Here is a 26,266-nt window from a genome sequence, read left to right on the forward strand (position 1 = left end):
GGGAAATAGACGCAAGCTTGGTTTTTTCCAAAGTGCAGTAAATTCACTTCTACCTAGCAGGAAACTGCCAAGGTAACCGTAAGGCAGGAGCACAGCCAAAGTCCTTATAGAAAAGTCTGGCCACTCAGCCATCATCTAGGCATTCGTCCAAGGCAGTTATGTCCACTTATAGACCAGGCTTCTGTCTGGACAGTTAGAATTCTCACCCAAGCACTTTGGGTTTTGGTGTGTTGTCCATGCCTTCACCATCCTAGCGTCTTAGAGTGTAACTAGAGGAGTTCTAACAAACGGTGGAGCCAGTGATGATTAAAAAACAAGCAAAAAAAAAACATGCTATTTATCCTCTGAATGGAGAGGGACCCATAAAAAAAAATTGTTCACACTTTCCCATCGTTTTTCCAGCGAACTGATAGGACACATTTAACTACAGCCAATTTGTTTCAGATTTTACATTCTGCATTTTTAACTAGTGACCTCTCTCTTCCATAATAAGTTTTCTTAGTCTCCGGTACAACATACTGCTAGTGGTACTAATGATGAATACTGCTTAGGCATTAGGAGTGTGCCATATCAAATCTTTCTTTGTTCTTAAAATGATTTTAAAAATCCATAACGTGATAATAGCAATACTCTGACTTGTTTAGATAATGGCATCATGCAGAGAGGCATAGTATGGCCTACATTAATTACGTGAGTCATTTAGGCACAGCACGGTGGCGGCACGGATGGCTTGGTGGTTAGCACGTTCGCCTCCCAGCACTGGGATCTTGGGTTCAAGTCCCATCTGGGTGGAGTTTCCATGTTCTCCCCGTGTCTGCGTGGGTTTTCTCCGGGGGCTCCGGTTTCCTCCCACAGTCCAAAAACATGGAGGGTAGGTGAATTGGCTTCTGTAATAACTGTCCTGGTTTGTGAGTTAATGAGTGTGAATGTGTGTGCCCAGATATGGATTGGCACTCTGTCCTGGGTGAAATCCTAGTGCCCGATGCAGTCCTCCAGGTGGACGGTTGTTTCTGGTTGAGAGTACGCTGTGTGCGTTTGGCTGCCGATTCTCGCCAGTGTGTGTGTGTGAATTGAGCGTTCTGAGCAGTGTAGATTGTAAAGCGTCCTTGGGTATCTAGAAAGGTGCTATATAAGTGTAACGATAACAGCAACAATACAGCGGAAAGTGACTCTGCAGTGAAGGAGCATGTTCCATAAAGGGTTGTGACAAAATATCAGATGTACAACAAAACACGGTAATATGTAAAATACAAAAGAGGCCTAAAACAACAAAACAGAGAGACACAACTAATCTGTTCCACTGCCTCAAGCTGAAGCACCCAGTTGAGTACAAAGTCAAAAATGCAATGAGGACAGTTCAACAACCAATTTGAGCGCTAACCAAAGCAGACAGGCAGAGCACACTGACTCAGCACAGCATCTCTTTGTATTTGTTTTGTAATTTCCTCTGGCATTTTAAGTTGTTGTCTTTTTTTGTAGAATTGTTTATATTAGCTGTTTAAATGCATGCAATAAATATTTTTTAGGTTTAGACTTTAGTTAGTACATAGACTTCTGAATGTTCAAAGTTATATTTATGCTAAAATAAACCTTCAACGTTTATTTTGTTACTGTCTTGAAATTAATACAAATATTTCTCAGTCTGTTTTCATATCGCCAAGAAAATCATTATTGCAAAAATACCTGAAAATATTGTGATATTAATTTAGGGCTAAGTGACACGAGACACTTAAAACTACCTTAACCCTAACCACACTACAATGAAAATCTACAATGATCAAGACCTGTTTATTATCTCTGACAATAAGCTTCTGTACCAGGGCCAATAACCCATTAACACAAATGAACTCAAGTTAAGTTCAAGCTGCATTTATTCCCTGAACCTGTGTTTTTATTTAGCAAATTGCTATGATGAGTTCAAATGTCTAAATCAGAGCAAGCGCAGATGTGATGTTCTGCAGAGCTGTAGCCTCTTCCTGGAAGTCCGAAATATGGAGTTAGTGCTCATAAAAGGAGGATTTAGAGAACATGAGTGTTTTAAACAGGCTTTCTCAACAAAACAAACAGAGAACTAACATCATGTAGTGCTTGCCAAGCGAGTGGCTTACAGATCCACGAGCCACACAGCAGTGGAATGCAACTACATCTACATCTACAGTATAGAGGCTACAGAAGTTCCTGGAGAAAGTGGGATGCACTGGAGCAGTCAAACAAGGGCCTAAATCAGCATGCTCAATGACCAATGTTGGCCCTCAGCATCACACAAGGGAGCAGTCAAACTCCATTAGGACCAAGCAGGAGAGTAGGTTTTTTCTTTTGTTTTTCAACATTTTAACAATGCAGTTATTTCAATCATGGGCTGGTTTAACCACTGACTTGCCTCTTAGAATCATATTTCTTTGTGTTGTATACTTTGAGGCACTACTTCTCTTGCACTTTTATGTCTACCAAGACTGAGCTTGTTCTGTGTTTCATTTGCATAGAGCAAAAACTGAAAGTCTCTGATTTGTGCTTTTAGCATTTCGTTTCCAGCACGTGTTTAAGTATCAGAGGGCCGCTGTTAAGTGAATTGCTCACTGTCCTTGCGTACCAACCCACCCACAGGCTGAGGCCCACCCAAGTACATGGCTTTTGACTATGCTAGTGACAACAGCTCTAATTATAGCACTCCTCTTGGGTTTATTTTTGAGGTGCACGTAGCTTAGCACTAAATGAATCCTTTTCTAAAGAAACCCTGCTGACTCGGTTCAGCTTTGAGTGCGCACAAAGAACTTTTCCTCCAAAAAAACACAGGAGTTCAATAACTCTAACCTACTTCTGCTGCAATTACGGCAACTTCCAGAGAGACAAATCCATCAGAGCAAAGTAGGGCACACATCAAACATCAAGGCTAATCGTCTGTGAGATATGTTTACTTTCGTGGCTGTGAGGACGCAAGGGCGGCCAAATGAGCTTAGCAGCTCTTTGTTTTCTTTAAAGGGGAAACGCCTTTAAGAAGGCGTTGGGCTGGCCGTGCCTTTAAGAGTCTGGGGGACAGTGAGGGAGAGTATTACAGCACAGTTGTACGAGATGTGAGAGGAGTGTGGGAGAGAAAAAGGAGGGGATGAAGGAAGAAAAGAAAAATGGCATGCAGCAGGCGGATAACGGACCCCCGCTGCGAACAGACAGTGAGAGTAGACACACACACGCACACACACACACACACACACGGGTAGACAGACCCAGCACTGCAAAGAGAACACAGAGACAAACTATGATCACTAAAGCAGTTCAAAACATGAACACACACACACACAGACTAGTTGTTATAAATTCTAGGGTCTTTAGATGTACTTCTAGTACCTTAGTACCTTAGACTATCTTTATCCTAATCCTATCCTTAAAACTCCTATCCATCCATCCATTATCTGTAACCGCTTATCCAATTTAGGGTCGCAGGGGGTCCAGAGCCTACCTGGAATCATTGGGCGCAAGGCGGGAATACACCCTGGAGGGGACGCCAGTCCTTCACAGGGCAACACAGACACACACACATTCACTCACACCTACGGACACTTTTGAGTCGCCAATCCACCTGCAACGTGTGTTTTTGGACTGTGGGAGGAAACCGGAGCACCCGGAGGAAACCCACGCGGACACGGGGAGAACACACCAACTCCTCACAGACAGTCACCCGGAGCGGGAATCGAACCCACAACCTCCAGGCCCCTGGAGCTGTGTGACTGCGACACTACCTGCTGCGCCACCGTGCCGCCCCTTAAAACTCCTATTCACTTTAAAATGTAATGAAACACACGTGATGCCAGCATCTTGTACCCACAAGTAAAAGAGGTCCCCATAATAAGTGTAAACAGGTTTTGGTCCCCACAATATCACATATTCCTGGTAAACAGACAAACACACACACACACACACACACACACACACACACACACAGCATTTAACAGTCCACACACATGGATCTGTTGAAACACAGCACAGTCCCTTAAGTGAGTAATGTGTCTGATGTAATGATGCCTGAGATGCTTCTCTAAAACAGCACAACTCCTAATCTGCCAGCCTGTAGGGCACACACACAGCGAGGTCTGTGTTTGTGTGTGTGTGTGTGTGTGTCTGAGAAATACATCCAAATCTCCACGATCAAACACTTGTTACACGGTACAAATCTGCGACAGCTACAAGGCGCTAAAGTTTGTACACAGCACAGACACACACACACACACACACACACACACACACACACACACTCACTCACCAACACGCTCACACGCCCACCACCGCAAAGCAGCTTATGGTTTGATCCACTTATCTGAGAGTCCAGAGCAAATCCTGAAAAGCTAAAAGCTAAAGGTTGAGGGTTGGAATTAGGAGGGATAGAGGGACAGAGGATCCAAAAATCAACACCAAAGCCCTGAAACAATTCTCTCTTTGTGCAATCAAGAGAAGAAAGGCAATGCGTGCTCTACTGCAGTGGAGGCATACAACCATTAAAAGGATTTCGCAGCAAGTTAAAACTCCAAAAACTGAAGAGAACTCAACCCTACAAAAAGAAAACTGGAAAGAAAGGGGGGCTGGGGCGGACAGACATACCAAAAAATCAGTCCAAAAAAATAAATAAAATAAAATAAAATTGTAAACTACTCTGTAAGTTTAGAACTACAAAGTTGACCTACATGGGAAGTGGAGATAATAAAGTGGACAATAAGTGTGTGTGTGTGTATGGGATCCTTTTGGCACACACTCTTGCTTGTTTCAAACATTATTTCCTTTTAGCTCCTTTTAGCTCCTTTGTGATAGACATGTTGTTGTAGGAGCGCTCTGAGGATTTATTCTGGGACATACATTATGCAGAAGCACACACAGTGCGGCAAGAAAGCCTGAGATCAAATGGAGATGCACATGGTCATCCCGGTACACTCTGGTTTGCCCTAATCCCCTCAGTGGACTAAATGTCATTCTCAAGGCATCAAAAGTTGATGCAATCCAATGAAATTTTCACAAGGGCTTCCTGACGTTGCAAGAGCTGCTTGCTACAACTCTTCAAAATAAACGCTGCTAAAGCGCAGCATGCTTTGAATATCGGGTTTGAGGAAAAAACTTTTAAGTTAAAAACAAAACAAAAAATAGTGTCTTCACACTTGCAGCTCTTCTTAGCTCACAGCTACTGTTCTTTTCCATCAAACGAAAGGTTCTCTACGGAGCTGAATAACCTCATTGTGATTTCTCTTACCAAAATTAACACTGATTTAAATTGCTATTAATCATTTCACTTGTTTGTTTGTGTTGCGTTTTATTTGTGGTTGTAATACACGAGCTCACAGGTGTGTGGTTGCTTCTCATTGGTCAAGCTCAGCCGACCAGTTCATGATCTGTGTGTCACTGACAATTCAATTTCCAAATAGGGGTGGGCTATAGGTCTCTAAAATAATATCACGATATTTCAGGGTATTTTGGTGATAACGGTATTCTTGGCGATATCGATCTAAACACTGAAAAATAATTTTATTAATTTCAAGAACACAACTGAAATAACTCAAAGATTAAAATTAAAGTTTTCCATGAATCCATCCATCCATGGATTCATGATGTCATTATATAAACAAGTGAGAATATCACGATTATCACGATATAGATTTTTGTATGGTTTTAAAAATTATGACGATCATGAATGATAGAATATAGCACAGCTATATGTTATTGTATATGTGTGTGTGTGTGTGTGTGTGTGTGTGGATGTTAGAGAGAGAAAGAGCGACACAGAGATTGAGATTAACATCACCGCTCAGGGGAACAAAAGCAGTGCATCATTTCAACGACACTTTCTCTGTTCGCTTATCTCTGCCCATCTCTACACTTCAATCCTCCTTCTAAAACGCCACTTAGTCACCATTTATTTTAACTCTTCTGAAAATGAAAGTGTAGATCTGTGTGGCCTTAATGACATTTCATAATCAGACCCAGCTTCAATTCAACAAGAGTACGACGAAGAAGAAACAACTACAACAGGGGCTTAGAGACCACAGGCGAATACACAAGGCTTTAAAACATACAACCCTATCAGCAGGTGATGCCACAGCCTTTCACGTCTGGAAATCCAAGAGATTCTAGGCCAGGTCAATTCCAGAAGGACACTCCAAGAAATCCACCCCCACCCCCCTAGTCATCACAAAAGGCGTCAGTACTGCTGACCTCTCCTAACAGGGGATAGCATCTCACTCTATTAGAAGGAAACAATCAGTTTCCGTCCAGTAGTGGACTGCAAGGACAGAGGCAGCTCCTTCTGTTGTTTGGAATTTGCATATGTTAGCCTTCTTTGCACCTATAATCTCAGAGTCCAATCAAAGGGTGCCAGCCCCTGAAGCAGCCCAACGTCAATTATTATTATCTCTCATTTCTCTTGAGCACAACAACAATTATTAGTCCACAAACGCACCAGATTTGCTTGGGCTGGTGGAGGAGATCTCCACATCAGAAGAAGATGGAGGCTTGTTTTTTGATTAGCAAGCCTCTGTAGATTCACAGAGGCTAAACAATCATCTGCAGTTAGCAAAAGAAAAAATGGCCTGTCTGAACTACACTTGGCTGATTGCAGACTGTTAAAATAATGAGGGACAGATTGAAATGATTTGTGAAAGAACAGTAAACAAAACCTCCATCCGCGTCATTAGAAACGCACACAAAAACATTGTCCTCGGACTGAGTCAGGGGAAGAAGCCAGTATCTAGAGGCTAAAAGCAGTGTGTGTGTGTGCAAGAGACAGAAAGAGAGAATGACAGAGAGAGAGAGAGAGAGAGAGAGAGAGAGAGAGAGAGAGAGAGAGAGAGAGAGAGAGAGAGAGAGAGAGAGGCATCAAATGAATTGGATGAAAGTTGACTTAGGGTGACAAGAAAAGAGGATCACTCCACAGCAACAAGCAAACAAACAAACGCAAACCAACAATCCACACCCAGACGAGGTGCCGTCAGGATAAACCCGCTGCCTTATTCGTCCTGTTTTTGCGCGCGTGCACATCTGTCACGTGTTTAAACTAGGGCTGTCAGAAAAACACATTTATAATGCATTAACATAATCTATTAATGAATCAGCTAGGATCATAAATCCCCAATACGAAAAATAATCGCAATCAATTTTAAAAACCTGGCGATGCAAATTTGCTTTTTTATACACTTGTTATATCTCGAGCTGAATCTCTCAAGATTCATTCCCCTTCCTTTACATTAGCATTCAACTTTAAGTAAAATATCTGCATGCCTACATCAGAGCAGTTCCGAATGATAAATAATCAGTGTAAAGCGTGAAGGACCTATAAGAAAGTGACTGTTCTGGACGTGAAAGATTATTAATAAGAGAAAGATAAACAGATGTCAGATCTGTGTGTGTGCACTGATGATGGACATTAACTGGTGGGATACGAGTGTACTCTTGTACACTGCACAAGAGTTAGGAGCCTTATGAAGGTTTTAGGGGCCCTGATCACTTCTAAGCCCCCCCCCCAGTAGTTCCAAGACATTTTCTAGTTTAATCCTTCAAACATTCCATAGTAGTCCAGGCTAAGCCCAGCTGGCAGTGCACTGTATGTTTCTATGACAGAATCCACAAATGCAGTCTTCTCCTTCAAATCCAGCTCTTTTAATAGAAACAGCAATAGCCAAGTGGAAACGTGAGCTGAATGTAACCAAGAAGGAAAGGCTACAGTCAAAAATTCAGTCAATTCAAATTCCATCCTTTTGCAGGCACTGCCTGGAGATGCTACTAAACTCGTCAGGATATGAGGAGCCAGGCCTTGCATCTTTCAAACTGCCACAAAGAAGGCCACAGGAGAGGTCACCACGCTTGGAGGAGAACACTAACTACCAGATCTGTCAAGTTTAGACATACCTGAGACATATTCAAGATATATTTATCTAATTCTAAACTCCAGAATCTTACATTTGCTTCAGGCAAAACATGCCTTAACAGACTAAAGTAGATGTTCTTAAATTATTAAAACATATACACCAGGCTCCTGAGTATCACAGCGGCATAAGCACTGGCGTTCTCCTACAGCACACTGAACTGTCCAGTGGTATTGAGTGAACAGCAGTTAGAAAAGAAGCAGTGGCTGGCTTCACATGTGTCGGAGGAAGCATGTGTGTGCCTTCATCTTCGCAGGCTGCTGTGTGTAACGTACTGTGTGTGATCTGAGAAATCCAAGCTATCAGGGTGAAACTGGTGGCAAATAATAATTGGGGAGAAGACAGAGATAATAAGAGATAATAAGAGATAACATTCTGTTCACTCTCACAACAATAATAAAAGGCTGTCAAATCAGACACAAATCTTCCTTTAGAGTAAAACTGGACCTAACAGAACATAACAGAGTTTTTTATTACAACATATCACAATTAATTGTAATTAATTATGTCAATCAGTTGTTGGCGGCACGGTGGTGCAGCAGGTAGTGTTGCAGTAACACAGCTCCAGGGACCTGGAGGTTGTGGGTTCAAGTCCTGCTCCGGGTGACTGTCTGTGAGAAGTTGGTGTGTTCTCCCCGTGTTGGCATGGGTTTCCTCTGGGTGCTCCAGATTCCAAAAACACATGTTGGTAGGTGAATATGTGACTCAGAAGTGTCCGTAGGTGTGAATGTGTGTCGCCCTGTGAAGGACTGGTGTGTTCCTGCCTTGTGCCCAGTGATTCAGGGTAGGCTCCGGACCCACTGCGACCCTGAACTGGATAAGTGGTTACAGGCAATAAACTAATTAATAATTTGTCCTTAATATACGCGATAATAATTATATGATTTGCTTATATGATTTTTCATTAATTACACTTCAGGCACTTCATTGTCAACATCTGACACATTCTACATCACGCTGTCACTTCACGACTTGTTACAAACACAGAAAAATATAGAGGGCTTTATTTTAGGATGTGTACTCTCAATACACACTCCACCAGACAACCCTGATAATAGAAAGACGTAGGAGGAGAGAGAGAGAGAGAGAGAGAGAGAGAGAGAGAGAGAGAGAGAGAGAGAGAGAGAGAGAGAGTGAGAGAGAGAGAGTGAGAGACAGACAGACATGACAAAAGAGGACAAATTAGATACTGAATGCCAAAATGACAAGAAGTGATAAGTGAAATGAAGGGTAAAGAGGACTGATGATGAAATGATTTGAAAATGAATGGGAACACAAGTGGCAAAGCAAAAGAAAACATGAGCGAACGGCCTAGCGGACAGGAATGCTTGATAAGGACAGAGAGGGAGAGGGAGGGGAAGAGAGAGGGAAAGACAGACTGATTTGATGTATAGTGTGGGAAAAATGATGGGCGAGCAGGAGGCTGAATAATCTGTCTGGTCGCCGTGGTAACGAAGGGACAGGGAGGACTGACGGCTTCTCCTGGCGCTGGAGTTCACAGCTGATCCTGCATGTACTGTACACAGCGCTATTCAAACACGAATACACAGCCACTCACACACACCCAAACAAACACACGCACCGCGTCCACACTCGCAGCCACCGTACACTCACTGCACTTATCTGAAGCCTGAGGTCTCATTATGAGGTTATATCTAGAAATGGAAAACTGGGTTGTTCGCTAATTATCAACTAATTAAGCAAATGATTTCATGTGGATTTATTACTGGACTGTGTCATTAATGGGGGGCTGGGGGTGGCGGGAGACACCACGGTACCAAGAAAGTGATGTTGTTATTTATTCCCAAAGCAAAAAGAGAAGTGCTGAAATGAACTTACAATGAAATTTGACACATATGAATGAATGAATGAATGAATGAATGAATGAATGAATGAACGAGTGAATGAACAAACAAACAAAAACAGCACATAACTGTCCCTACTAGCGCTGACATTAGCTTTAAATTTACCTCATCTGAAAGGACCAAAATATTGTCACACATGTCTGTGAATATTTTGAGCCAGACAGACAGTTAGGAGTTCTGCCTCTTATTGTAGTTCATTCAATTCAGTATCAGTTCCTTTCATGCCAGTTATAACCTGTTAATAATACAAAAGTCTACTCCAGAACTCAAGGACATGTTACTGTTGCTAGGCTGGTCAAGATCAATGTAGGCAAAGATCTCTTTAAACTATTAGACATACAAGTAAGTTTTAAAGTGTGTTTTGTGTAGTAGAAATGGAATATATATAAGTATTGGAGTAATGGAGTATATAATTGTATTATGTAATTATCATTTCATGGTGACTGTTGCACAGTAATAAAAATAAAAACAAATAACCTTAGGTTTACAATCAATAACATGGTCTAAACATATTTAAATTGTTTAACCAAAACTCACACTTATGTTCTTATACAATATTATCCCCAAGAAGAGAACAAATCCATGCACATGCTTTTGCAGCACTTTGTCTTTGATGGAACTAATAGAGATAAGGATGACAAATACATATTTCTTGCTTTCCATTTTCAAACTACCTAATTTTAGGTTATTTTTGTCGAATAAAATGACAGTTGGGATTTTTAAATTTTAGTTAACATAAGATGACAAAAGTCAATTTGACTTTTTCTGCAATTTCACATTTACAGGAATAAACATCTGGTTGATGGACGGTGGTTCAATCTAGCAGTGTGACTTTAATAACGCAGCCAGCACCAGTAACCTCTGTAGCATGGCTGAAGTCTCTAAAAGGTTTTCCAGTCGTACTTGTCATTTGTCCTGACATTACAGCAAAAAGAGTGTAGGGTTTTCGCCTTGAGCCACATCCACAAAGTATTGCTACTTGTTGACTGTGACAGAGTGATACAAACAAACGCAGAATTCTTTCAATCCCGATGAAAATTGATAAGCCACAAAGTCTCCAGTTGCTGGGAGTGTGAGTCACGAATGCTATCTGAAACTGTAAAGCAGTGTGAAATTACATGACTAAACCTAGCCTTAATCCAGCCAATTAAACCTAACAGGAAATAACAGCAAGTAAAAAAATAATGCAGGAGATATCAATAGCAAAGGTATTCTTCCAAAGACGTGATGTTGGCTACCATTCGACATGAAACTGTGCCTACACTGTTTCTAATATTTTACAGTGAGTAAAAATAGTGTGTAAAAACCAATATCACACAACTCAGCTACAAACAAGATCTCAAACCCCAAATCTCTGTGATTACAGAGAGGAAAAGAAATTAAAAAATGGCAGACTAGAGATGAATACATAGATGAAAAAGGCCCAGATCACAGTGAGAACTGGGGAAATATTTATAATATTACAAACTGGCAGCTGCCTTTAAACACTAAAGAGAGTGCCTGAGTCCATTTATTACAAACATGTTAAAGGCTGTAATTTCCCTGTCCTCAGCTCTATCTCTGTGGTCTGAGCCCCTCTCTGAGCTCTCTCACTGACTGATGTCTGAGTCACTTGTTTCTATGTCACTTCTCACTGACAGTCTCACAGTTCAAGACACATGAAAATACTGGAAATCCTCTGATCATGCCACAGCTCAATCAGAGGACAAAAGATTGACTTGCTTCCTCTTTTACAGTGCAGGATCATACTCAGTCAGGCTCTGAGTTCTCAAGCTGGAAAGGCAGTTGATGGAAATTCGACATGGTAGGACAATTCAGAGATAAAATCAGGCTTCAAATAGTTTAGCGTAGGCCTAGTTTTAGGTGAAAATGACTTGTGTGCCATTATGTAAAGGTCCTAAGGTGGATAATAGCTTCTGAATGTGAGAAAAATTGATTTAAAAAGTGAGTAATCTAGGTTCAGCAGGTCCAGGTTTAGGTTGAGTGGGATTTAACATTAAATAAAGCCTGTCTTAACTTCACAGCAGCACCTAAGATAGAACATGAGTCTTGGATAGGTCGATTTAGGACGCACTTACAGTCACACAAACTATTTTAAACTCAGCCTGTGTCAAGTCTGAGTCCTAATCACGACTTCACTTATAATTTAAAAACTGGATTGTTAACTTTCTATTAACTAATTAGCCACATGGAATCATCCGGATTGTGAAATGAACTGCACTGACAATTACTCTCTAGATATCTTCTGAAAAAATGAAAGCGGTTAAAGTCATCACTCTGCACACAGCCCATCAGCTGCTGGAGATATCCCTGGAAATATATCATAGATTTTGTCCGGATGGTTCTCTGAATTACTTTAGTGAAAATAGATATTTTTATTATGAATCGTCTGCCATTCTACTCAACACGCCGCACTGCCCACTGACACAAAAACACTGCACTTTTAAAGTTAATTCATGTAATAAGCCAAGCTACACTGCATATTGTACAATTGTGTGTTATGAACAGAGGTATATGATATCCTTGCACTGTGTAATTATGCAAATGATTTTCACTAAGCAGAAAACATCACGATGTTGCACCACACAAATGGCTTTTGAAAGAAGAGTTCCTTTGTAAAAGTACAGCACTCTCCTATCTCTTACTCCTTCTAACTCACTCACTCATGTCTAATTGGAAACTCTCTGTAATTAGTGGAGATCTGTGTTTATTTAAATGACAGTGTATCAGTGTGTGGATCACAGAATTCACAGAAAGCAGCCAATGAGTGTGAGGCTTAGATTGCTACTCCCTCTGCACTCGCAATGGGGAAAGACAGCAAGAGTCAGAGGCAGCTTGAGTGAGCACACCTGCAGAATAATATTAAGGCTGGCTTCAAGTGCTCGGAAACTTCGGTTATGGGTTTAGAGCTTGTTTAAAAAAAAAAAAAAAACAGGATGCACTTCAACACAAAAACATGAAGCAGGCCTACAAAAAGTTTAAATCATCCTCTACACATACAACACTTTTAATTGATAGTTTAAAAGTTACATATTTTATCCTCTTTTCCTCAAGGTAACAGTTCTCTGTGGTGTTAATGAAAGGTCTCTGACCATGCTTAGGTCAAAATACCACAAGGATCAAACACCACAGCACCTTTCTCCCCTGTTCAGACTGCCTGGTTTCAGGGCCTATTCCTTTAAATGATAATGAGTCACATGTTACCCCATGGTCGAGTGCCCAGGAAAGGAATAAAACGTGATGAACAGAAGCTGATTTTTTTTTCAATTTTTCTTTTCCATTTTTTATTTGTTTTCTTTCTTCTTCGCTATAGATGTTTTCACCATTTTTACTCAGAACACTCAAGTCAAGAATCAAGAGAGTTTCATTGTCAATTCTTCATATGTACAGGAAATACAAAGGATTGAAATTATGTTACTCTCCTCTTCAAGATGCAGTAAAATTTAACAAAAAAAAGACTAAATTCAACTAAGCTAAGTATATAAATATATGAAAGTGAACAAACAGAAGACAAGTGCAGGACATACGATACCAGCAGCTCACTGATAGACATACATGAGTCAATGGGACACTGACTGAAGACAATAACCTGATTTGGAGGTAGGATACTGGATGTACAGGGCAGAGTAGACAATAGTGCATGATAATCATATAACAACTAAATAAAGTGAACAAACATATTTGTTTTCATTCGTTCCCCATGTTTTCTGACTTAGGCAGCGGATAAATACTGACTGGGGTTCCCTTAAGTGTAAGTGAAAATAAATCATGTTTTAATGTTAATGCACAGCAGCAAAACAAATTTGGATTCTGTATTTAACAGGTGTGGCAGTAAGCACACACACACACAGACACACACACACACACACACACACACACACACACACACACACACACACACAGACAGACACACACACACAAGTGATCAGGGGCAGTTAGGGTTTACCATACTGGAAATAATGAAATGTAATATGACATAAGCCATAATTTTCCTTTATATGTATCACATTCAACACATTCACAATAATTGGGTATTAAATATGCAGAGGATGCATAGAATGTGTTCATTTATTTTCACATAGGAATATCAACAAAACCTAATCTGACTAGGGCATCATGGACAGGTCAATCCATGCTAAATTTGCATCTGGCCACTCTGACCTTAACATCTGTGGGGATTAAGGCTAGGACAGTTCATGTCAAATCAAAACCTCAAAAAATAACTGAGACAGTGACAATATGCTTCTTCCAAGACGTCAGAATCCAGCCACTGCTTTACTTTCAAACTGCTGCTGACACCGCGCCAGTGGACAGCTCATGACTCTTGGAGGAGATCATTAAGTGCCCTGTTCTGTTATGTCAGCTAACAGACACCCATATTTACTAGCACTGTGCAGAGCTGGCCAGCCCTGAGATTGAGGTCAAGCCCTAAACATGTTTCTATTTTCTTTTGAATACACTGCAAACATGCAGCCACATGCTGCAGACAGTCAGACACAACAGGCCCACATTCTCACCCATACACAAATGTGATGAGTGCTAAGTGAATCGAAGCAACACAAAGAATGGGTGCAAAGTTGTGCTTTCAAAGCATTTTCAGGATAAATCCAAACAAGGCTTCTGCAGAAGCTTTAGTGAGCTTGAGAAATGCAGGTATTACTGACAGCGAAATTGGTGGAGGAAATGTCATAAATAGCCTGAAGTCCAATTCTCCACCACCTCCACAGACCGCGCGCTAACTGCTGGGGTCACATCATCTAAAATCAATAACAATAAACACTGCATGAGCAAACAAGGAGAGCTGGGTAAAAATGTCAGCTGTGGAACGCTACACACCTTTTTTACGCTCTACCACCAAATCGGAATTGTCTGACAGTATTTACAGCTCATTTCCTATTATCTCCACACTGGAAAAAAAGAGCATACACTTTCAGATTTTTATTACAGTTGTCATTTTGTCCTTGGCAGACTTTGGGGCTGCGATTCATATATCATCAGCTGCTCATTCCAGGAAGCTTATCGGAGTGCAGTTCTAATAATTTGTGCGCTCATGACTGTCATGGCTGATCCGGACACAGGCCATTTGTGCCCCCAACCTCAAGAGAAGCCAAAAAAGTAACACATTTAGCCAAACTTAAATTACGTCTGCCTGTTGAGTGTGTAGAATATCTGCCATCTACAAACTTTATCGCAAGCCAATGATGGCGAAGACTGGCCTAAATACAGAATAATCTAATGGTCATGGAAAGGTGGCCACAAATCTTTCAGGTCATGTCAAGGAAGAGGGAAAGGGTTCTCAGTCAATTATAAAATAACGTATTCTTATTATTACTATTATTATTATTAAGAATATTTAGAAAAGCAAATCTCTGGCTGCATCCCTATTGTCCTCTGGTAGGAATCAAATTCCCATCTTACTCTTCTGTCATACATGCAATGTACTTAATCTACTTATTGAAAATATTATATATTTACTGTATGATTTTTTTTTACCTTTTATTTTATATATGCTGCCATTATCAGGACTAAAATCTTGCATCTCCATTTTTACTGCATTCCCTAGTTTGGAAATACCAGTTGTTCACAACACTGGGTGATTGTTTCATGATGAATGGGCCAATCAAAACGTTCCTAATGATCCTAGGAATAAAATATAATGATCCAAAAGAGCCTGAGAATATTTTTCTTTTACAATAACTTCTACTGAAAGTTCCGAATGCGTTTTCTGGTAAAAAGAGACATTTTGGAGAGAGCACAATGTCCACAAGTAACAATATCTAGTCGGTGATTGTACCTGACTTATTTACAATGCCCAGTAACAACTTAACAACTATTGTTATTAGATGAGACAAATAATGAACAACAAATAAAACAAATAAAAGGAGATAGGAGATTCTGAAAGTGTGGTCTGGCTATAGTGATGTTCTACAAGGTTGCGAGGGATTGTGAGAGGTATTATGAGGTTCCTTTACAGGTTTTTCTGGGATTCTGTTTGTTCTGTGTGTGGTTGTTGGATTTTTGCGAGGGATTCTGGTAGAGGTTTTTGTACTCTTGTCCTGTTAAAGCTTGTATGAGATATTGTGGGGTTCTTTGAGAACTTTGGGTGATGGTGAGGAGTTTGTAAGGAATTTATGAGGTCCCTGAGAGGCTGTAGGATTCTTTAGGGTCTGGGGTTCATTGAGAGGACATCATGATGTTGTTCTGATGTTCTACAAGGGGTTGTGAGGTTCTGTATGACTTGTGTGGTGTTCTGTGAGCTGTTTTAAGGTGGATTCCTATGTGAAGTTACAAAAGCTTTAGTGAATAGTAATATTGGGATCTGTGAGATGTTCTGTGAGATGTGAGTGGAGGCACTGTGGCTTACCTTCTGCACCTTGAACCCTGACATGAGAGAGGGGCACAAGTAGGACAATCCCTATCCCCAGCCACCTCACCAGCCACGAGCCCCTCCTCATCTTCACTCACTCACTGCTGTCTGCCCACCTAAGAGAGAGAGAGAACGAGAGGGGGGGGGGGGGTGTAGAGAAAGTAAATCCTCAAAGAATGCTGAGACTTCATTCATAAGACAAATTATATCTCTTCAGAAAACGCACAAGCCGCCCAACCTCGCTCCCCACACAGGCAGCCAAACACCCACTGCACCCCTCCCTGAATACAGTCAATAACTTCTCAGTGACAGCCTTCATTTCCATACAGACTCAATCTAAAAGAACACAATAAACCCTGCGTTAACCTGGTGGGACCCCCAAGATGGAAAATTGGGTTCATGTCGCTGCCAAAACAACATGACTGTAGTAGCGAATGAGATTCCAGCGTACATATGCGTGCCTTAGGACCAGCAGAGATTACATAAACATGTGCTAGTGGGAAAAGTCCAAATCCTAAAGTAATTTCCAGAAATCAAAGTTTAATCTACTCGTTCCGAGGGCCTGATGCATGATGACGGATCTCGTTCTAGCGGCGCACAAGACAAATGCAATTACCTCCTTCTTCTTTTTTTGCATCCCCACTGCTGGTCTGTCTGTGTAGCTGTACCCTGCATAATGTAACTGATGTGTAGATAAGTTTAAAGATGAGTATTTGGGCTCAGTATGCCACCTATATTCACACACGTACATCCCGGAACGCTGCCTCTGCCCAAGGCTGCTGTAAGCTGCTAAAGCTCGTTTAAAACTATGAGGAGATATGACTGAGGTGTTTTTTTTTTTTTTGTGCGAGTCAACACAGTCGTCTAAATGCGACATTAGTCCCTCCTCACTGCTTCTATCACTCTTTAATCCCAGTAGAGCTGGTCTCTGGAGCCCTGCCTATGAAACAGTATGAAACATTACCATTCCTATTTTGGCTTTCCACACAGAGCTGAAACGACTGTGACAAAAACATAGCACAGCTACAGAGCAGCATGGTAAACACAGGAAACCTCCCCAGCACTATCTCTCTCTCCCTCTCTATCTCTGCTCATTTTTCCATCTCTCTCACTCTCATTCACAGTCATCTTTGAAGTTGAGCTGTTTGCTGTGCGTGTCTGTAGCAGGGGAGGAGAGTAAGCTTGGGATGCAGCAGGCCTTTGATCAGTTTCATCCACTAGAGACATCAGTACTCAGGACCCTGGGTTTCACTCGAGAGACAGAGCAAAAGCTTACACACACCACAAAATAATCATCCCTTACACCACAGTAATTCACTGTTTAGAGTCAAGAACATCTGTGTTCCATCAGACAAACCAAACTGCTCCTTCCACACCTCTCTTCTGTCTTATTGATCAATATCATGTATCAGTTAGAACAGCATGGCGAACAGCATGATGGAAAACGCCACTGTCCTTTAGGCTGCAGACTGGGGTTCAAGTCGCAAGAATATTAAACCACACCCATAAGAGTCATTGTGCAAGTGATATAATGAAAGTTGCAAATAAATATACTATAATTTTGTTGGTATCATTTTCAACAACAACAACAACACAAAAAATGAATAGGAATATCATTAACTATAATTAACATTCCAATTGTGTTTAGCATTATTCTGATGAAAGAAAACTCGTTGTAAATTAGTCTCAAAAAGCAAGTAGCAAATCCAACAATAAATATAGCCATCTGCCTCTTTTATAGTGATCTCATTCACTCTGCATGTGTGCAGCCTGAACGTGCACACACCGTGACTCCTCTATTGGCAGATTCCATTTGTGTGAGTCAATTTCAATTCAGCTGGTGGGATCACTGCTGGGGCAGAAACAGGCTCAAAAGATGTAATATGGTTAATATCAACAATAAACTAATTGTTGAACAAAATTGTTGTAAACTAACTAAAGAACAAAGTTTGAATTCCTTCCTGGCAAAGTCCTGTATTCTTTGTGCATGTAAAGTAGGTGTGGCTGTTAACCCAGGTGGAAAACAAAATGCAGAGTGGTAAAATCTAACAGTAATTTTACAGGTGAAACTCACTAAAGCAATCTCCTTTTATTCAATACCACAATTAAACAGGAGATATTTCAGTAAAACATTAATTTGATGAACAGCTGTTTTTACTGCATTAATGTTAATGAAGTAATAACATTATTATACTGTAGCAATGTGGATACACTAGCAATTACTTTAGCATGTAATAATACTCACTTTATTATGAAGAATAAGTAAAAATAAAAGGCTTGCTCCACCCTTCTAATGATTAAGCACCTGAAAGAAGAAAGCCTTGCCTCCTAATATGACCTGCCCAGGTACCACAGATGGCCCTCTATCGCTGGTTTATTGTAATTCCCAGTGGGAAATGTAAAGGCTTAGTTCCCTGATGCTGATCACTTTTATAATGGAGCTGAAGGAAGTAATTATACTGCCTTCTGAAATGTAAGAAGCAAATGATTTTCTAAAAATGTCAAGTCTCCAGTACAGCAACATGTGCCTGTTGAGATTTTACACACATCACTAAGCTAATAATTATCTGAAGGAAAAAAAATGCATGAAAATTAGTCTTCTATTTGTTCTAATTTCCTCAGCAAACGAGGAGGAAGACATCTTTGGAGCAGATGTTTCAGCTATTAAATGAGAAATGGAAATAGATTAGCTTCTGTGAGTAACTTCCATACAGAGCATACAGTATAAAACAGGAAGGAGACGGCTGTGCAATATCCAGAACTCGTCAGATTCGCTGTAACAGCATTTGAATGCAGTCCTCTGCATACAGAGAGCTTCATCTTTCTGCAAGGACGGATTTGGACCTCTTTCTGCAGCTATGCTTTGGAGCTGAAGCAGAGGCGCTAGGGTCCTACGGCTTGAGTTTTCATGGATTTACTGGAATTAAACACAGGAAAACGGCACTCACACATGACAACGAAATTTCCATATAAATGTGGAATCCCATGGAACTGTGGAACGGCAGAACTGCAACCCCACCCCTCATCCCCAATCCACCACACACCCACACTCTTAAAAACATTATGCATCTAACCACTTCCACACGTATCTCATGGGAAGTGCAGAAATGATGTAATGTGTGTGCAGTGTGTAGCTGCATTACCAACACAAGCTCATTTTCTTTGTTTCTATTGCAGTAGGTTAGCACGGCTAAAAGACAGCCAAGCCATGGCCAACCAGATCAGTAAAAGCCTGTAAATCTTTAAAGCTGAGCAACATGCTCATGTCTGTTCTGAATCAGACGCTTTACAATAATCTGAATGTTAAAGCTTGTTAAAGCTTGTACATTTTATACTTATATTAAAATGTGTTTTATTTTATTTAACATTTTTCTCACCACAGCCCTGAAACGGTTACACACAATGAATGAATAAATGAATAATATTTAAAGGTTTCGAGAATAAAACACTGCTCTCTTTTTCTCCAGAACTGAAGCGTTAACTGTAGCACGATGGTGAAGACAAATCCAATATTGCGATACATGTTACTACATGATTTCCCACTGGGGTAGACATGCTGCTCATTGATGCATGAGGGAGAGAAGGGGTCAGCATGGCACACAGCCCCATAAACAGCAAGCTGTGGTGAACTGTGTGTCCCAACAACTTCCTATCATAGCCAGCACTAACGTTTCCAACAAGCTGTGGGTCAGCAGCTCTTCTGTGGGAATGTACAAGATGAACAAGTCTTTGCCCCCTCTCGCATCAGTGAGCCTTGGGTGCCCATGGACCCGTCACCTGGTTGTTCTTCTTTGGACTTTCTGTAGGTACTAACCACTACACATGACAAATCCCAGCAAACAGCAAGACCTGTGGTTCTGTTGATGCTCTGCCCAGAGTAAAAATAGCATCATAACTTACACTGGTCAGATACTTACTGCCCACTGCTCCTGTTCCCACACATCAGCAAGATCTGCCTCTTCACTTGCCCCACCCCTTGACAATGTAGAGACAATGTTATTCAATTTACACTCTGTGTTTTTAATCTTGTGGCAGATTAGTATACATTGATTACTGCATACGATAAGCAGACTGCCAACAACATCCCAAAGAGATTAATACTGAATCAGCACTCGCCAAACCAAACAAACCCAAAGCACAACAGTCTTCCTAGAGACCTAGAGGCCCTTTCCACTTCAGCATTAATCAGTTCTGCGTTCTGCGTTCTGCACTCCAGTTACAGCCACAGTTCCATCTCCTCTCCTCTCCTTCTGTTTTCCTGTGCACTGCTCTGGAACACTGAGTGTCACTGCTGGTTTTTCACCAAAGCCACCGTGCAAGTTACAGATGGCTCCCACCTGATACTCACTATCAGTATCAAAGCAATACACGCAGCAAAAAACATGTACTGGACATCAGATGGAAACCAAGGCATAAGATACCAGTGAGTTTACTGCAATGTGCTTTGATTCTGATACGGTTGTGCTGCTGAGAAAACCTTGTATTTCACAATGTAAACATTTCAGTAAAATACATGAATCTTACACACAATGTGTAGCCTGTGTTTTTAAATGATACAAAATGATTTTAGATAATATATTCTTTTTAATATAGAATATATTTAATGTAATATAATTTAATATAATTTGTTAAATTATGATACAGGGGTTTGTCCCACCAACATTACATCATTCACATCATTTTGCATATTACTCTGCCTTAACACAAAGGTTTTATTTCATTTAAAAAACTGACGGTCAAAAATACAAAAACAAAATAATTGTTCATTAATCGTTATCGTGGTAAAATGTCCGATTAATCGTGGTATTGATTTGTGCTCATATCGCCCAGCCCTAATATATAAATAGAATTTTTAAATGAAATAAAACATTTTTATATACTGTGACCCTGAACTGTAAAAGCAGTTTACAAATCACAAATGAATGACTGAATAAATGAATGTCTACCCACACACTATCTGTCAAAAATTTGAGGACCCCTATATAAATACTGAATTCAGCTTAGGTTACACTCATTTAAATTCAGACATCCATTTGTGCATGGTACATATAACCACCGAAGAGCAGGGTATGAATTGGACCGGCCACGTGAGCTCAAAGTCACCTTAATACCAAGCACAGACCTGAAGAGGGTAAAGCCCCACCTCCAGAATGGGCTTGTTTAACAGTTAAACTGTGTTTAAAGTGATTCTGATTGATCATTCTGAGCTAAACATTCAACATCAGTCACTGAATATCATCAAATTCTCACAGAAATGTTCCAACAGAGAGTGGAGGGGGTCGGCCTCTGTTAATACTAGTCATTTCAGAATGTAGATGTCCTCAAACTTTTGCCTCTGAAGTCATCAATATTGCAGTGCCTGCTGGTATTGTAGGTCATATAAGGTAAGACCCGCCCACACAGAGGATAATATCAAAATCACCTCACGCTCTTTAGACATTCGGTGTCATTTCTAATCAAGGACCTTTTAGGAAAAGTCTGGCAGTTGATTTGTACTTTTTTTCCAGGCTTGATTTCTTCTGAGGTCTGAGGTCTTGAGGAGGATGACTGGGATATTTGCACAGACTCATCTGCATCAACACTGTGCTTGTCCTGCCAGTAACACTCCCCTTAGGGACACCAAATACTCAGCATTACAGGTACCAGCTTGGCACAAAATGAGAGAACGCCATCCCGTATTCTCTCTCTCTCTCTCTCTCTCTCTCTCTCTCTCTCTCTCATCATCATCATCATGCTCTCTCTTCCTGTATCATCAGTCTGGCAGGGTGTGCTAAGGTAAGCTGAGATCAGTGAGGGCTGCCAAAGACAGCAGTGCTATTCATTACCGACTGTGAGATGTAATCAGAGAGTATGGGGGCTCCAGTCTGTAACGACTCGAGTGATTAACCCGTCCAATGAGCCGGACTTTACCACCGCGGCAGGCCTGAAGGTAATCAGCCACACTAAAGAGATCGCCACTTTCAGCCCTTAAACAAATGCCATGCTCTCTCTGCCCACTTCCTGCAGCTGGACACTGACCCAGACATCGTCCAGCTGAGCTTTACACTTACATGCAAACACATTTCACTAACTCTGCATAAAGTCAAGCCTCAATCAGAGCCCTATGATTTCAGCGATGGGGAGTGTTGTGGAACCGAGGAGTAAAAATCAAATTTGGATATAAGGACGTAAATGCACAGAATCCGGGATTCTTTATAAAAAATGTGTTAAACATATGTAAAAACATGTTCTTTACAAACGCTCACAATCCACCACCTTTAATTTTGAGTGATGCAGCCATGGGGTCAGAACAATGCACTGTTAGCCCCTGTAGCATGACATCCAAGGCTGGTATGCTGCCTTTCTCACTTCTGTTTACATTCACATATACTTTGTCTGCGTCTTCTGGTCTGAGGCGATGGTGCAGTCGGTTGCAGGCCTCTAGGCCTCTAGAGTGGGATCAGTAAACAGTTATTTACAGTGTTTACCCATGAGTTTAGTGGCAGTAGAAAATGTTTATGTTGCACATACTAGTCAAATGGTTCATTAAATATGAATTGATTTAATTTAATCTAAAACACCAATTTGAATAAACACATCTGCCGTTTTATTGTTTGTTTAATTCTAGTTATTTTCTTAAAGAATAAAACCTAAAAGTTCAAATGTGAAAAAAAATTAATGAAAAAAAAACAGAAAAAATATATTCACCTTAAATTCTGAAGTAGTTAGAAAGTTCAAGTGTAAAATTGGACTAATTCAGTTTAATCACTACACAACTTGAATATCCTACCAGATATTTTAGTCTTAAGGGCAATTTATTTGTCTTTTTATTTTGGGAATGTCTGGGGGGCTGAAGTGAGGACAGGGTGAATTTATCAGTTATTCGATTAATGCAGTGTACAACAGATCTTCAGATTCAACAGAAATGCCCAGCCCTAGACAATACAGTGAATCATAACCTTCCTGAACAGTAGCTCTATTCAGGAAATGGACAAAAGGAAAAATCAGTCAATTGTAGGTCAACCTCGATGTGAGCTGCTCAGGATGAAGGGTCATCCTGAAAGCGATGTAGAATCTAAAAGAACAACGAGTATGAATGGCAGGTTTGCTCTGACCCCTGCATTCCTTCTCTGCCCAGACAGACAGATACACTGCCGTTGGCTTAAATGGGGTCAAACAATATCACATCAGCCAGCACAGCACTGGACAGTGGAACTAAAACGGTACGTTCTGTAGCTGGACTGTGCCCTGAATGAGCAAAGACGGGGAGTTTCAGGCGTAGTTTCACTACTTCAAATCTGAGTGATGTGACATGAGCCTTCGTTTCAAAAGAGCACATTTACATTTACACTAAAAATGGCTAGACCTTGCCTCAGTGCCCATTTCACTGGGTAAATCAGCAGTGAGTAAACTCGCAAACCATAACCTGCTAATATACACACAAGAGTGTGTGGCTTCACATGTAAACCTGTAGCCCACTGCTGGCACTGTTATTTTTCTTGTTTTCCTGAGTAGGTAAGAAAACATCTCCTTTAGACATGAAGAAGGCATAAATAAATTGCCAGATCATTTATTCAAGTTGTTGAATTAAGTCAGGAACCGAAATCTCTTACAATAAACATCCCTGTATTTTTACAGCAGTGTACAAAAGAATAAACTGTGTAGTATTTCTGTGATAATGGCATGTCTTTATTTTTTGGTCAGCCCATTGTTACATTGTCAGGTAGCTGCTGTCAAACAAAACTAATCAGTCACATCAGTGACTCGGTCACAATATTTTACCCTTGTACTACAGATGAAATAAGACTGATCACAAGAATATGGAACTTACCAATAGTTTCAGGCTTGGAAAACGTCGCTGAAAGGAGATCACACAAGAAATGGAATTGAGAGCATTGGGACCTCTTAAATTCTTTCATGTGCGATAAAATTAAAACCATTATTTGTGTCATGTGCGCATTGTCTGTAACTGCTTGTCCAGTTCAGGGTGGCAGTGGATCCAGAGCCCCCCAGAATCACTGGCTGCAATGCAGGAACACAACCTGGACATAGCACCAGTCCGTCACTGGGCACTGCACACTCACACCTATGGACACTTTTGCACAGCCAATCCACCTACCATCGTGTGCATTACAGCTGTTATCCTCTGTTCAACTAACCCTTATCTCCACTATGTAACATCTCTCTCAGATACAAATTAGATTCCTGCCTCAAAATAAATGCTTGAAATATGAAATCACTAGGGACAGTGAACGTACACACACCTGGGGCAGCTGGCAGCCATCTTGGTTCCTGGGTTAGGGTTTAGTTTGCTTTGTTTAAAGGAACTTCAGCTGTGGATGTTGAGGGAGGAGAAAGCACTGCTCCTTTAACCCCCTCCACCCCACTCCAGATGTTCCTGCATGTCCTTGAGGATCGTACTGTCAACCTTTTGGTCCAAGCGCATTTATCGCACCTTTAGGCCGGTGTTGCCCACTCAAATATTCAAATTATTAATGAAGGTATTTGTCTTTGGTTATTGATTGTCAAAATAACAACCTTTAGGATGCAATCTCATTACAATTAGAAAGTATTTTATCATGTTTCAAACTAGGGGAAATTACGCTCCAATAATTCCAAAGGGCAGAAATGTTTGGAATTACATTGTAATTACATTACAACAGAGATCAGGAAAAAAAAAAAAAACAGTACATCAGAGGAGTGAGTGTCACACAGATCTGGTGAGTGTTCGTCACAGAAATGTGAATAAAAGAGCACCAAGGAAAACACAATCTGACACAGTGTGAACTGGCTCGTGGAGACGTTCCTGAGAATGGTCAGATCAGAGGAGCTCTTCAGTCAGGGACTGGAAAAGTAAACAATCTGACAATGCTGAAACGGAGGAGAGGTGTGGAGCCTGCCACATGGAGAACGGCGGGGGAAGGGAGAGCCAGCTGTGTGAGACAACATTAGTGTTTGTCTGCTCTATAGGTAAAGCAAGGAGAGCTGCTTCCTCCACTCTAATCCGGCAGCGATAATAGGGTCTGTTTCAAAGAGACAAAGATTCCGAATGAAAGCTCGCTGGCTGCATTTATTATACATTAGAAGCTTTAAGGTGTTCTTGCTCAGCCTTTTCATTATGATGAGAAACTACAACTAAACATCGAGAGCTTTGATCTGGAAGTTTCTTCCGAACAAGTGCTTCGCTGTGCCTTCTCTGCAGAGGTCACAGCAGTTTAAAGACTGCTAATGCTGAAGGTGAAGTTCCTGTTGGACAAAACCTCCAATAATCGCTGCATGCTGGGGTTAGATAATGATGTGACTGATTTAGATACAGTGTATCACTGAATTTACATGGGATAAGATCAAGGTGAGCAAGATGAAGAGAGGAGGGAAAGAAAGGCCATGTGATCGCTGCTGGATGTTAATGCTTCTCTTTAGCTGGCCTTGCTTCTCCTATGGAGCACAGTGACACATCAAAGGCTAAAGTGGATTACCCAGCCTGATGGACAGTTTCTGTGAGAGAAATGAAAGGAATAAACCACAGGTATTCTGTAAAGCAAAAGGAATGAGTTATGCTCAAACTCTTGATGATTTTTCCTGTGCCAAGACATCTAGATCCACTACAGCAGAGGTCCCCCTCTGCAACCCTGAACTGGATAAGCGGTTAGAGACAATGAATGAATGAGGAATAACGTACTCATTAAAATACAGTTTTAACAAAAATAATATACCTAAATAAAATCTATAAAAAGTCTAAATAAAGTCTTGTTTTTTTTTTTTTTTTTTTTGCTTTTTTTGCCTTATGTAAATTTATAAAAGATTTAAAGTGAGATTTAGACAGTAATCATTGTATTAGGTTTTATGTTTACGCAATCAGTAATCATTTCTTGATGAATCTCAGTGTTATTGCTTTTGGTAAAAATATTTGCCACAGAATTTTCAGAGGTTTTTAAGGTGGAACTTAATCTGTTTCCGGGAACCCTTGGAAAGGTGGAAAGAAGCTCAGAACGTCCTCACAAAGTTGGGCATAATAAGCACTCAAATATAGTTACAGCACTGTATAATGTGGAATGAGGTGGTGAAATGTACGTGGCTGCACCATGTACCATGTTTGTAACTTAGTTTACAATGTGTTCTTTGTTGTTGTTAAAAATGTAATTAAATAACTAAACAAGCAC

General features: G+C 40.7%; 1 protein-coding gene across 2 annotated transcripts in view; it reads right to left on the minus strand.

Moving 5' to 3' along the window:
• The window catches only part of pcdh15a (protocadherin-related 15a), a 212,666-nt gene extending 196,427 nt beyond the window's left edge, over positions 1-16,239 (minus strand). For both annotated transcript variants that reach the window (XM_066678199.1, XM_066678200.1), the window contains exon 1: positions 16,125-16,239. In XM_066678199.1, the coding sequence (XP_066534296.1) occupies positions 16,125-16,215 (91 nt within the window). In that variant the 5' untranslated portion in view covers positions 16,216-16,239. The remainder of the gene's footprint in view (positions 1-16,124) is intronic.
• Between the last annotated feature and the right edge of the window lie 10,027 nt (positions 16,240-26,266).

This window comes from Hoplias malabaricus, chromosome 8, assembly GCF_029633855.1.
Source record: "Hoplias malabaricus isolate fHopMal1 chromosome 8, fHopMal1.hap1, whole genome shotgun sequence".
Classification (NCBI taxonomy): domain Eukaryota; kingdom Metazoa; phylum Chordata; class Actinopteri; order Characiformes; family Erythrinidae; genus Hoplias; species Hoplias malabaricus.